The following is a 15391-nucleotide window of genomic DNA, read 5'->3' as shown; positions in this document are numbered from 1 at the left end:
AAATACCTACAAACGACATACCCAAAGTAAATTAGAAGCTGCTCTTCAACCATTTGCACCAGCTGCATGATTTTGGTCTCATTCAAAAGATAACTCTCTTATTGTTCTTGCAAAAATAGTGAATAATCACTCCAAGTGCTTCTGGCACTGAGTAATAGTGGTACTGAATTTGAAGAAAATACTGAAGATGGGAATAGCTGGTAGAGGTGAGAACAGCACCAAGTGTTACCAAGTTCAGGTTCAAATTTCAGAACAAAGGCACAAAAACGTAACATATTAGACACGTTTTTCTATGAGTAACACCAGTATTTTGGAGATACTATAATATTTATTAATAATTTATTCTCATAAATAACTATTATATACACATATTCCCTGTTAGTAGTAATGACACAGAGTAAGTGAAGTATAAACAAAAAAACAAAAAAACAAATTGTGTTTTTTTTGTATTTTCTTCTAAACTTGCATATAATAAATATAATTTTGAAAAGAAATAACATTTGTAAAAATAAAACAAAGGACATGACGTATCAAACTGTTCAGCCATTCATTGGCTACACGATACACCAGTCATCGGGAGAATTGACTTATTGGCTCTTGATGGCTGTAGATCAGGTATGGAAGCTTCGATTGGCTCAAATGAAGGGTCGAACGCTCAGTGTCTACGCTCTACAACGCTCTACAACGCTCTACAACGCTCTACAACGCTCTACAAATGGGAAGCAGGCGTTTGGCGGTGCAGCCAGCGGGAGCAAAGCTTTACCGTGTATAAACAAAATATCTCACACATCGATCAGCTGATTTCAAAGATTGCAACAGCTGTTCGTGGGCTTTCATGGATGTGACGATGTTGGTGATCAATATCTTTTTCCCGGAAACGATCGTTTGGACCTTTAGCAATGGAGTGTTTTTTTTGGATTATTTCTGATTACAGGATTATTATGAGGCTTCATAATTGGCTCAAAGTTATGATTTAGACTTTTGATTTTAATTGGTATTTTGAGGAGCTGATTGTACCTGCTGTTGTGATTGTGAAGTTTTCTAAAAATATATTTTATTCATATATTTGGCCTCTTTTTTAAGACTCTGGCTTCATTCACATTTAAAACACTGAAAGTATCCATCACTACTGAGATGTTAAAAGCAAAAAAAACAACAAATATATTGAATAAAACACGCATCGTCAATGTTTTTTTTACTTCTAACACAAGTTTCTTTAATCTAATAACCTCCTGGTCAGTGAGGTCAGACTCCTCTCTTTGACTCATATGGAGTCTGGCCGAGATATTAAAAACTACCAAATTTGGGAACTTTTACACCATGTTGGTTTTTAGTTTGTTGGAGGAAAACATTTAAACTTTCAGCCGTATACATTTTTCTTCTTCTAACTGTTACTTAAATTAAACCAGGGATATCACTGCTGTCCAACACACACTCTTCCTCACTAAGACTCTCGTCCGTATGTCCCTCTTCCCCAACTTTACTGTTTTTCGCATCACTGGATGCTTTCTTTGACTTATTTATTCTGCGTTTTGTAGCAAGCTTTTGTTGTGCTGCCTCTTCATCCTCCATCTCCGCTTCCTCCACCTGCTCCCTCCATGTAACCGTTTCTTTTTCTGCCTCCCAAACCACCTGCCTCCTCTACCTGCACCTCTTCTCCCTCCTTTTTTTTTTGACCTCAATTCCTCTTATATATATCACCTAGAATATCTTGGTCATTTTTTTCCCCACAATATTTGCGGTGTGTCCCTGCTCCAACCAAAACATTTCAGATGAGGTGGCAAAAACCACGTAGTCGTAATCATTTACTTTAATATGGAAGCGGAGGTTGTGCTCCACATCCCGGTTATTAAGAATTAAATACAGCTGTCTACGGTGAGACACTACATGCTTCAGTAACTGAGACTTACATCCAGACAGAATCTTTTTCACCAGGGAAACAACTTTCTCAGCTCTCTGCTGAGAAACTCATCGGTTATGTATTTGCTGCTCTTCACTGGCTCCCGGTAAAATACAGAATAGAATTCAAAATCCTTCTCCTGACTTACAAATCAATTAATGGTCAGGCACCAGCATATCTTAAAGATCTCATAGTACCTTATAAACCAACTAGAGCATTACGCTCCCAGACTGCAGGGTTACTTGTGGTTCCTAGAGTCTCTAAGAGTACAATGGGAGCCAGAGCCTTCAGCTATCAAGCTCCTCTCCAGTGGAACCAGCTTCCAGTTTGTGTTCGGGAGGCAGACACCCTCTCCACATTTAAGAGTAGGCTAAAGACTTTCCTTTTTGATAAAGCTTATAGTTAGGGCTGGCTCAGGTTTGCCCGGGATCAGCCTCTAGTTATGCTGCTATAGGCTTAGACTGCCGGGGGACACCTCCCTGCTCTCTTCCTTCTCTTCCTCTCTCCTCCCCTCCCTCCCCTGTCTTTTTATCCCTTTTTCTCCCTCTCTATCTGTATGCATTTATGTAAATGTATGTTACTAACTCACCATCCGGGGTATCATCCTCGGAGTGTCTGTCTCTCATGTGGCAGGTTGCCACTGATAAAGTTTACGTCAGGATCATGAATCGTGACAGCGCCTGCTGACCTGGTCCTGCTGGACACCGGGAAGCCTTATTGACATTTTCCTGGATTCATCCATACTTTCTCTTTTTTTTCCAACACAACATAATTTCTGTCAAATGTTGTATTTGTACTATGTTGTTTATCCTGTACACACGACATCTATTGCACGTCTGTCCGTCCTGGGAGAGGGATCCCTCCTCAGTTGCTCTCCCTGAGGTTTCTTCCATTTTTCCCCCTTTAATTTTGGGGTTTCTTTTAGGAAGTTTTTCCTTGTGCTATACGAGGGTCTAAGGACAGAGGGTGTCGTAACCTGTACAGTCTGTAAAGCACACTGAGACAAATGTATAATTTGTGATATTGGGCTATACAAATACATTTGATTTGATTTGATTTATGAACGGAGGGATGTTAGAAATAACAACTTTGGTTGCGGGTTGAGTGAGTGGCAGTAGGGGAGAGTGGGGTAAGATGAGCTAGTGGGTAAATTGACCCACCCTCATCATGCCAAAAATCTACAAGAGTAAAACCAACTGGGGCTCAGCACCCCTTGAAGAGGGGAAATATAAAAAGGCAGAAATATTGACAGGTCAACTCTGTGGAGGTTCATAAAAAAGAAGGACTAAAAACTGTTGGGTACACAGGAACAGCAGAAGCAAAGAGGGTCTAACACAGAGGAGGTAGAGAAGGGTCTTGACACAACAACAAAAAGCTAGCTGAGAGAGAGAGAGAGAGAGAGAGAAGCCGCTGAACATGTTATTTCTCTGAATCACACATACATCTCTTCGCCAACTCTCAGTATGTCTGTTGCTTTCGCTTCCTCATATAAACTACTTCTAGTCCCACTTTCTCTTCTCTAAACTAAAACTTAAATTGCCTTGGATTGTTGTTTAAGCCTCTTAAGGCCCTGTCACACATATCCGTATGGCAGAAATGTATGCTGCCGTATATGAAAATTTGTCAGAGTGCAAATACGTCCAACTTTTCATCGGATCGGAAAAGTGAACGTATACGCATGTCTAACCTATTGATATCATATCACTTACTTATACAAAATGTATCAGACGAATACCCAACAAATGCATAACATATACAAAAATACGGTGTATACAAAATATCGGCAATATGCTGGTGTACGTTGATATAAGGTAAGGTATAAGTAGTATTCGTTAAGAGCAGGCGGTGTTACGCTGGGGTGCGTTGTTGAACGCTGATGTTTTGAGCATGTTCAAGAGGGATGTTACAGTATAAAGCTTACACTACATTTAAGAAATAATGCAATTTTGAGATTTTGTAGACAGAGTAGAATCAACATCATCAACTTTACACACATTATGGTTTTCTTTCTTCATAGCAACCCATCAACTAAAACATTAAATATCAATATCCTGATGGCAATAGAGGACGATCAAAACATTGTACACATTATAGGTCCTTAAACGTGTATACTTCTCGTTCTCCTCTTGACCACAGAGGGATACCATGCCGTCCAAATGGAAAGATCACATGGTAAACAAATTGTGTCAACACCACAGCCACAGACAGACAGCTAAAACCCTATAATCACCTCAGCTCAGCAGCCAGCCAGCCAGCCCCACATGCACACGCACACACACACACACACACACACACACACACACACACACACACACACACACACACACACACAAACTCTTAGGTTATGGCAGCTGACTGTCAGTTTGCAATCTAACACCAGTGTCACTTACAGCAGGATAAGCTGCAGTCTTTAGAGGTAATTTATCGCAACTCGGTTGTCGTTGCACCACAGCTCAGCTGCCTGACATTTGTTTCCCTTCAATTATGAGGAGCATCCTTATATATACAGTATATGGGAGCAAGAAGGTGCAATTTAGGCATTATATGCTGACACCCATACCCCAATTACACTTACTTACTTACATTAACATGCAATCTGTATTTTGGATAAGGAAAAAGAAAAAACAAATGTTAATGCCCAGAGTATGTGCTGGTTTAGAATTTGTTCGGATTAGCAAGAGCACATGTGGAGGTGTTCGGGGTCGCATTTGTGTGCATGCGTTGTGTGTTGCTAATGACACTTTGTAACCACAAAACTGTCAACTACATAGAAATTTCTTAAAAGTGTTATTTCTGTGTCTAAATACAGTCACGGCATGACTGTGTGGGTGGATGCCCTGTAGCATGAGACCACTGTATGGTGTTTGTTTGTGTGTGTGAGAGTGTGAGTGTGAGTGTGTGAGTGTGAGGGTGAGGGTGAGTGTGTGTGTGTGTGTGTGTGTGTGTGTGTGTGTGTGTGTGTGTGTGTGTGTGTGTCTGAGCTGACTAAGGACTATTACTCATTAGATTCGTTGTGGTTCCCACAGCACGTAGCAGCCCTGTGGCACTGACACATAATGTTACATGGCTGTCTTGCTCTTTCTCTCAAGCAAACTAAAGGAAGTAACAGTAACACATATGGAGGACAACAGTGACACAGATAGAGGATATTGGAGTTGTCACCTTCTAAATCTTTCAAACTTGCTTTCTAATTAAATATTGAGATTTAAGAGTCACAGATTTGGGAGATGATAAATAGTCAGAAAAGGCAACACAACAAACACACAAACCCAAAGGCCAGACAACCGTTTTCTTTCTCCACACTCATCTCTCTCAGCAAACATCTAATATCATATTAGCTATTTGACCATCAGTCATCGGTGTTATCCGCAAACACGCACACACATACACTAACACACAACCACAAACAGCCACAGACCAGTGCAGCTAAATCCAATAAAACCTCCAGACCTCCAGTCACTAGTCATGAAGGCTTGTTAAGAAGATCATGCTGCAGGTGGAGATCTACTGTTAGTTTGAAATTACACTTAGCTATGAAGCCAAATATATCCATCTTACTGTGGGTGTAGCATGGTACAATTTCTGTTTTTCAAATGCACCTTACAGAAAAACAGAGCAAAGAACTGTCCTTGTTCAGTGCAGACAACATCAATTTGTGAATTATAATAGCTAGCTAGATAAGATGATAAAATGTCACAACCCTAGAGGGGTAATTATTTTGGGGCTGTAGCCTTTTCATCTTCCGTCTTGACAACGAAGAGGACAAAGAGCTTGTTGAGGAGTCCAAACAGAGGTCTGATTCTGTGATACACAGAGCTGGGGTCTTGTTGTGTCCAGCCTGGCAGAGCTCATGAGTTTGCCACATTACTGACGTCAAGTAAAAAAAACACACACTACTTTATACTGGCAATTAAGTGTGACCTGTAGTCTACAGTAGGGTTGACTTAATACTTCTAGGTAAAGGTTGTGTGACAGGCCCTCTCTAGAGCCAGAGTTTGGTTCGTCCCATTTGACCCGGGCTCAGTCTAAGCTAATGAAAACACAACAATTCATAGTTTCAGGTGATGATACACGACGACTATTATATTCCATTTCTACAAATAGAATCATGAATCCTGCAGAGTGCTCATTTAAGAACAAGCCTGCAGGGGCTTTGTTAGGTCGTTCTTACACATTTGCCTCACACACCCATTCAAACAATTGTTTATTTATCCATTTTTTAATTTTGAGCACTTACAATTTTAAAAGAGATGATGTTAATTTGTCAGGCAGGTGAGAAAGCTGGCTGACACTCAAAAAAACCTTTCAGACATGTTTAGTTTGACCAGCAGTAAGTTTATTTTAGTTTTCACAGGGAGGCTAAATTAGATTATTTCTCGTTCCTGTTTGTCTCATTTATCAGGCTGCTATATCACGATAAGGAATGATGATGATTGAAGCAAATCCCACAGGCTTTTATACTTCAGGGCCAATAAAACCTTTTTATGCAAAGCCAATATTGGTGCTTCAAACTGACAAAGCAGTCCACAGTTCTTTATCGAAAAGGTCACCTTCAAACGCAGTTGGTTTTCAGAGTAAACTTTGTCTAATTTAACAACATCTAAAGACCTGTAAAATCTACTTGTTCTTGTTGTTTGTGTTGAACCCACCACATAACTGAACAGGTGAGTCAGAGTATAAAGTCAAGCTGGAATTGTTCTGACACACTGTGCCACTCCTTTATTTATTCATACAGTACAACCTTACTGCTATTTCTATTCAACGGCTTGTCTATTATGCTAATGTTGTAAATACAATAACGTAATTACTTGAGATCAGTGGCCAACATATTTTAATTAAAAGCACCAAGTCACCCTAATAACTATCAACTGTTATTCAGGTGGCACCATTTCATATTAAATTATAGTTTAACTTTAAATGTGTGCAAATTAATGTAGTTTACTTAAAACGTCGACTCAATTAGGCAAATTTAATAATATGAACACTATCTGGCAAACAGTCACATTACTGGAGCCTGATTGTCTAACACACTCTAATCTCTTCTACAGCTGGAAGAAGAGATGTCCCTGAGCAGATGTCCACTTAGGACATCTTCAAAGTGAGGGAGACTCACTCAGCTGATTAAGCCTGATTTTGGCCCAGACTGTTTTGTCCCCAGCTAATTTTAGAATTTAGCCACATTTCTGCCAGATCGGTTAGTGTACTTGATCAGCTGAATGATTAACGATCTGACTGTTGAACAATAGGTGGGATTTCAGGTATGTCCAAAATTTTGATCGTCTGTTTTTCAGTTTTCCTCGTTATAATCTGTAGTGAGCTATAGGATTATATATATATATATATATATATATATATATATAAGTAAACATGGATGTATATATATACATATATATATATATATATATATATATATATATATATATATATATATATATATATATATACATAAATACATATATATATATATATATATATATACATACATACTATATATATATATATATATATATATATATATATATATATATATATATACAGTATATCTCAAAAGTGAGTACACCCTTTAGATTTTTGCAAATATTCTGTTATATCCTTTCAGGGGATAACATTATCCTACTGAAACTTTGATATAACTTAAAGTAGTCAGTGTGCTGCTTGAATAACAGTATAGATTTATTGTCCTTTGAAAATTACTCAGTACACAGCTGTTAATGTCTAAACAGCTGGCAACAAAAGTGAGTACACCCCATAGTGAACATGTCTAAATTGTGCCCAAAGTGTCAATATTTTGTGTGACCACCATTGTTATCTAGCACTGCTTTAACCCTCCTGGGCATGGAATTCACCAGAGCTGCACAGGTTGCTTCTGGAATCTTCTTCAGTAGGATAATGTTATCCCCTGAAAGGATATAACAGAATATTTGCAAAAATCTAAAGGGTGTACTCACTTTTGAGATATACTGTATATACATATATATATATATATATATATATATACATATATATGTATATATATATATATATATATATATATATATATATATATATATATATTTTCATTCTGAAACTTGCATTGTATATATATATATATACACATATATATATATATATATATATATACACATATATATATATATACATATATATATGTATGTATATATATATATATATATATATTTTAATCGGCTTTACGAATGTTTTGTGAGAAAGGAAATGCATTCAACATGTCTATTAAATCTCAATGGTACACACAATGTGTTTAGGTGAGTAATTCTTGTCAGGGCACCTTTAATCAAAGAACATGAAGTGTGCCACTGCCGCGGATAAACCCGTGAATTATCTCTCACACGTTTGATTAAAAAGGACACATTTTTTGTCTAAGTCAAAACAGTTTACAGCCTTGTTCAATGGCGTCTTTGTCACAGATAATACATGTGCGTGTTTGCATGTGTGTGTGTGTGTGTGTTTGTGGTGTATGCATGCATTACCTGTTGCAGCATCACCTCTGTGGAGGCCAGTTTTTGCCGGTGTTCCTCCAGAGAACTTTCTAGGTCTCTGATCTTCTCTCCCTGGGCCTCCACCTGGTCGGTCAGAACGCTTACCTAATGGGTGACACATTCATTCTGTATTAGGACACATATTTAGAAACAGAGCACAATTGAACTGTCACAAAAAACACACACTGAGGTTGTTGCAGATGTACTTTAACGTCATACCCACATCACCATGTCTCTTTTTTTTCCTTCACTCCACTCACAAACACACATTCGTCCTGGTGTAGCTCAACTTCAAAACAACATTTACTCAGCAGTCTGTCACTCAGGAATTCATTGCACATTTACTACAATCTCCCTGACAACACACTCATCTCCTGCCAAACATCACACACACTACAATGCTCCTGTTTTCCAAAACTATGCCGAGTCCCTCTGACAGGAACTAATTCTCTGTCACTTCAGCTTCTTCTGATTTTTACCCCTGCAGCCACATCCTGTCTTACAGCACACTGGCAATAAAGAATCTTGTGCAAAGCTTCTGGCTTAACATGTATCAAAATCCAGATTACAACAACAACAAGGATGTGTTGTAAAAGAGATGTGTGAATGATCTGGCAGCCTGTGCTTTTTCTAACAATGACGAAGTAAACAAAAACAAGTAAGTAAATGAATGAACACGTATTGAATGAGTGACATTTAAGATCGTGTGTGTGTTATGCGCCTAAAAAATGTATTTGACCATTACCTGATGAATGTAATGTACAATCTATCAACTATATACCATTATTTAAGGGTGTAGTACCACAAAGCAATTAAAAGATGAGGCATGACTTTGATCTGACTGTATAAACTCCTAACATTGAAGAGAAAGACTCTCTTACCTCTTCTGTGCTCCTTGCTGATCGACACACACAAATGGAGGTGTAATGTCCCTACTGTGCTGCGGGGAAGTTGGTTACTAAACACAGAGTGTGTATATGCTATACAGACACACTGAAGCAAGACAACACCTCACATAAACAGTCCTGAAGGAGAGGCAGGTGAAGAGAAAGTAAAGCAAAGAACCTTGAAGCGCGTAAAGCGTCAACAGCCAGTTAAATCCTGTTTCAGGAAAGCCCCAGTCATCTTATGTCAGCCAATCACAGCTGGTCCAAGACGCACAATGTGTAACAAGTAGGTGTGTGAGTGAGTGGTGGTGGTGAGAAATGAGGTATGGACTTTATGACAACTTTATAAACCAGTCAACGAGGTGGGTGGTGCACTTTAAAGGAGACATATTATCCTCATTTTCATACTTGTATTTTGGGTTTCTACTAGAAGATGTTTGCATGTTCAACATAAACTTTATTTTTCTCAAACTGTCTGCCTTAATATATCATGTTGTCTTCATGCGACGATGAGCAACTTTCTTAAGAATGAACGGGATCCCGCCTACAATGCTGTATCCAGTTTTCTTTATATATACATGGTGTCTCTGCATGACGGTGGCTGCACTTTCTATCTATATATGTATAGTTGTGACATCACAAGCTTACAGAAGTCCTGATGACTTGTTTAAAGGCACAGTTTCTGAATACGGGCCCTGAGCATTTTTCTGTGGATTGAGTGCTTAGATACTTCACAGTATTTCTAATAGCACCTTGACCTGAATTTAGAGACATGGAAATCTCACTTTTTACAATATGATACCTTTAACTTAACATTTCATAAAGATCCACTCACAAAACCTTAGCCTGAGTACAGAACAAACGTCCACATCCACACAGATGAGAGCCTGAGGAGCAGTTTGAGAACTGTGATTTAAGTGGGAGCAATTTACAGACAGCTTGTGAAGATCAGAGCTGTTTGAAGCAGCTATTAAAGTGATCTAAGAACAGTGAGAGCCTGTTGACATCAAATAATGCAGAGAGATATAATCTTCTGCTTTACTACGATAGCGCTGATGTTAAACGTTGTCAGTAAACACATGCTCAGACGGTTTAATGCCTGGGCATGTTTGTTATGAAATAACTAAAGTACTAAGATAACTAAGATGTTCTTCCAGTGTGGCACCAATCACTCCAGACAAATCCCTGGCTCATTCACTCAAAATAAACACAACTAAACTAGAATTACAATTCTATGGTTTTCTTATAAAATATAATAGCAAAAGGAGGACGAAAAAAGTCCCACTGAATCTATTGCTAATGCAGAAAGATGTGTTTGGCAGTAGAGACTGACAGCAAACGTGGAAAGAGAGCAAGGGGATGACATGCAACACACATTCCTGGCTGGAATCGAAACAGGGACTTCTCAGAAGTCTCAGTCTCAGAACACGCGCACACACGCACACGCACACGCACACACACGCACACACAGTTCTGACCTGTAGCACCAGAGACTCCTTGTCCTCTTCTAGGCGGAGCAGTCGTTCTTGGTAGGTTTCATTGTTGGCTGGAGAACACAGGTTCACCTGCATAAAGACAAAGTTTTAGAGTGAACCAATACATAATAAAAAAGGTTATTGAATAAAATAAAACCTCCACAATAATATAGAGCAAATCCAAATCTAGTTTGGGTTATTATGAGCAAAAGACATATCAAAATGAACGTTTTCACTGTTATTACAACAAAGCAACCAGATAAAAATGTTAATTTTCGGTTTGGATGAATTATTAGACCCACTGAGAAAGGTCAGGTGAAATGTTGCCCCCTATTTCTTCGCAGCTTGTGGCCAGGCATTACACGTTTAAAACATGAAAGCTTACACGGGGAGTGAATACTTTTTATAGGGACCTGTGACTGTTAAACAGATTTTAGCACAGATTTCCAGGTAATGATCATGTATATTGTGTAAGAGTCAAGTATAAGAGTGAGAGTACTATAGATTTATGCCATGCATTAATTGTATGTTGATTCACTGATGCCGGCTTCACATACAGGATTGGTCTGTGCACAAGGAGCTGCTGTTGTTGTTGAAATACAATTTTTTCTAAATGCACATGATGAAGAGATATGAAAGATCATCTGACTAATCTGGCTCCCATTCATCCAGAATTAGTAAAGCGATAAATGACAAAAAATATTCTGAAGCTTGTGTTATGATTTTCCCAGGACCATTTCATTGCCATCTCTTACCACTTTGAGGCTAACAAAACATGTATTAGTAGCCACACAGCCAAGTAGGAGAGAAAGCTGTGTCATGCGCTGTCTAGAAATAGAAATGCTGTGTAATATGTATCCACGCAAACACTGTGAAAGGGATCTTTCTGTTGGTCAGAAGCTCTTTAGCATGGTTTGGAGGCCCTAGCTATTAATGTTATGGGTAATTATGTGTTCCACAACTCAGGAAATAAAAATGAAAATCAAGCAGAACTATTTGAAATGATGTAGTCAGTAGTTTCCATTTCTCTCTAAAGAGTCAGATTATCCTGTCTTTCAGTGTCTGTGTCCAGGGTTGCTGACTCTTCGACTCCTCGCCTGCTGCTGCTGCTGGGTGATACGAGAGAGCAAAACCTTATTATCCAGCTATGAAGCCTGGACCTGATAAGAGAAATGTTTCTGCTTCTCTCAGGTTCAGAGCCGAGGAAAAGCTCATCAGTCCCTTCACATAACATATGCCAACTCCTCGGTTTTATTAGAACTACATTTATCAAGATTGATTACAAATATCTTTTGACGTTAAAATACTTTAACCAAGCTGCACACTTAATATTGTAGTTCTCCCAAACTAGACACGAGTAGCTGGCTATTTGCTTTAAGAAAGTTCCGTCTTTGCAGCTTAAATGCTATCGCATCAAACTGTAATTAATGTATCATTTGTTTGCTAACAAGTTAGCCATCCAACTTGATATGGCAGTGTTGTATTTACAGGTTGTATGGGGGATAAAGATTTTAAGAAATACTAGTAATTAATAACACCAAAGATGGTGTGAAATGGCTGCTACCAATCACCGTAACCATTACTTGTTTATAGTATTTGTATAGTAATAGTTAAGTGTTAATGTGTTAAATTCATTTGTGTCTACAGTCCACCCCACGCCTGTCTAAACTATGCCCAAAACACACTGCCTAAAATAGTTGAACACTTGAGGAAAAGATGGAAAGTAAAATATGTGCTCAGTGTAGATGTAATTGCCTGCAAAGCTCCTTTCCTGCTATCATGACAATGACCCAGTTCTGAGAAGGGGAATGTAAACGTCTGCATTTTAGGCTTTTAGCTAAAACTCTTATCTGTTGCCACCAACCTACTGTAGAAATTGTAAAAAAATCTGTAATAAGTACAAGACCAACATTGCTAACTAAAAATAAGGAGTGCAATGGTGAGCACCCTGGTAACATTTTCATGAATATATTACATTTAAAAGAAAGAATGCATAGCACAACGATGCGAAGATTGCATACAAACCAGACCACCTGATACCGACCATATGCACACATTAAACTGTTTTAACATAGTGTAAACTAAACAGAGAGACAAGAAAGCGGGTGTTTGGATTATCTGTCACTGACGGTATGGCAAACATGGCAGTGTGAAAAGATAGTGTGTTACTCCTAAAATGTAGGTTTGCATTACTGTAACAGTATGACTTGTGTTTCGGTCACTCCAGTGGGAGTAGTCAGGAAGTATTTTAAAATGTCCTGTAATCACAGAGAGTCCAATCAGACTGCAGAGAAGCTGAGCCATTTCAGGGAGGTGACACAGCACTTGAAGGGGCTGATAAAGGAAACCAGGCCAATCCGTTTCTATCTATCTATCATCGGCTGGTGGATTGTGTGGGTATGGAAGGAAGGACAGAGAGAGAGAACAAGGATTTGGGGGCATTGAAAAGTTCTTCACAAAATCCAATTTGTGGGCATTTTTCCAAGACCCATGGAAATACAATCAAAGTTTTGCAACATGTACCTCATTTCTTATCCAACAAGTACACTGTGCAGAGCAAATATTAAAGGTTGAGTGTAAGAGAGGTGACAGTAGTTAAAGGTATACAACTCTATAGTAACAATTTATCGTAAATGAAGCCATCTGCATGAAGAGATTTGTGTGTCTCATGAAAGCTGTGCAGTCTTCAGAGTTATTACAATAGATAGCTCTTGCCAGTGGAGTGGGTGGGACTCTTTATGACATACATATGATCCCAGTGTCTAAGAATGCATGACAACATCCAGGACAGCACCTACTTTTAATGATTCATTAAAAAGCTCCATATATCAGTCTCTTAAACTGGAAATATACAGTACTTGGAGCTGCTTTTACTTTACTTACTTTTACTAAACCCTCTAACCCAGGGGTGTTGAACTCATTTCAGTTCAGGCGCCACTTACAGCCCAATTTGATCTCGAGTGGGCCGGGGCTACCACACTGATGTCGGGGGTGGGTGCTCTCCGTGTTTTCATCTCACAACTTTAACCCTTTCAGTGTGTTTCCACTTAATAAAAACTTAAAAATGTCTTTTTCAGGTTCAGTTCCCTTTTGTGTCACTTATGGTTTTAAAAAAACAAGATGGCCGACGGCCAGAAACCAAGATAGCAACATCCAAAATGCCAAATTTGACAGTCTATATGCACACAAACCCACCATTTGTAAATAGCAAAGCAATTTTTTCAGCATGTCACGTTGAAGATGAAGTCACTGCCGTTTCACGCGCTGGTGTTATGACGATCAGCCGCCTACATTCATGAGGTTCTATCTGCAGTGGAAAATTACATGGAGTAAAAGGTCCTGGTACCAAAAGTGACAAGACAACACTAAACCCAGCCCAAACACTGGACTCTTATTCCTGAAACCTCATGTCCTAACACCACATGGCAAAGTCTCTCTCTGATTGAATCCAGCAGTATCAGACACTACTTTGTGAACAACAGTCAGCTGATAGATAATGCTAATCTGATAACACACACACACACACACACACACACACACACACACACACACACACACACACACACACACACACACACACACACACACACACACAAGTTAACAAGTTAAAATGTCTGTTGTCTGTCTCACTTTTCCAAAGAAACTACTGGTATCTCCTTCAAGGCATCAATCGAAAGGAATGTGATAGAGTGGAGACATATAAAGGGACAAAAAGAAATTAAAGATTCAAAAGTCAAATGAAACGTCAGCGCTCACCTTTTTGAGCCAGGAGAAGTGCCTGTAGAAGTCAATGGGAGTCTCCATGCTGCCAGCCCATTGCCCTGCCTGTTTCCTCTGTGTTTGTGTCCAACTCTATCAGACTGTGTGTATGAGGATGTGTAAGCACTGCCCACAGACGGGGGAAAGTATGTGTGGATTCTAGAGTTAGAAGACTCCTGTTGCATGTGAGCAATGTCATGTAATTGTGTGTGACTGTGTGTGTGTGTGTGACTGCAATGTTCACGGCTGTGGAGGAGGGCGATTTACAATCTCCCCCTTCTAAGTGGGGACAATTCCCCCGATTTGTCCCCTCCTCTTACAATACTTCACTCTTTCCCTACTTTCTCCACACTTTATGTTCCCTCACTTTCCCACTTATCTCTCCTTTCATCAGACACTCACTCCCTCCTTTACACCCTCCTCTCTTTCTCTCTTCTGGTTGGAATTGTTGCATGTTTTTTCTTCTATTCTCCTCCTTTACCTCCGGTCTTTTATCTCTTTCTCCTACTCTCTCCCGTTGTTTTTCTTCTTCTTTTTCTCTGCTGACGACCGTCTCACAGCCAAATGGGCAAGCCTTGAAAGGACGAGGGTGGTGGGAGGGTTTGCCATTTATGTTCTTTCTCTGTCATCTGTTTGTTGAGTCTTGGCCCATGTTCTCCCACCCCCCCCTCCCCCTCTGTCTCCCTCTCTCACTCACTCACGCACACGCACACGCACACGCACACGCACACGCACACGCACACTAAACCAGCAGCATCTGATGTCAGACGCGCAAACAAAGCAGCAACAGGCTGTAATGTCAGCACAAACCCAGACCATGCCTGATCATTCCCTCTTGCTTGTACTCTCTTTTAATTATGCTAGTCACAGAGC

General features: G+C 39.4%; 1 protein-coding gene across 7 annotated transcripts in view; it reads right to left on the bottom strand.

The window, feature by feature from the left end:
* The window catches only part of ppfibp2b (PPFIA binding protein 2b), a 101032-nt gene that overhangs the window by 44438 nt on the left and 41203 nt on the right, over positions 1-15391 (bottom strand). For 5 of the 7 annotated variants that reach the window (XM_029434449.1, XM_029434452.1, XM_029434451.1 and 2 more), the window contains 2 exons: positions 10763-10849; positions 8389-8502 (listed from right to left, as the gene is read on the bottom strand). In XM_029434449.1, coding sequence (XP_029290309.1) covers positions 8389-8502; positions 10763-10849 — 201 coding nt within the window. Of the gene's footprint in view, positions 1-8388; positions 8503-10762; positions 10850-13954; positions 14067-14515; positions 15172-15391 lie in introns of those variants that run through there. The other 2 variants (XM_029434454.1, XM_029434453.1) reach the window with 2 other exon arrangements.

The sequence above is a fragment of the Cottoperca gobio genome, chromosome 6, assembly GCF_900634415.1.
Source record: "Cottoperca gobio chromosome 6, fCotGob3.1, whole genome shotgun sequence".
Lineage (NCBI taxonomy): Eukaryota > Metazoa > Chordata > Actinopteri > Perciformes > Bovichtidae > Cottoperca > Cottoperca gobio.
Note: the sequence above shows the minus strand (reverse complement) of the source record. Positions and strands in the feature narration are given on the sequence as shown.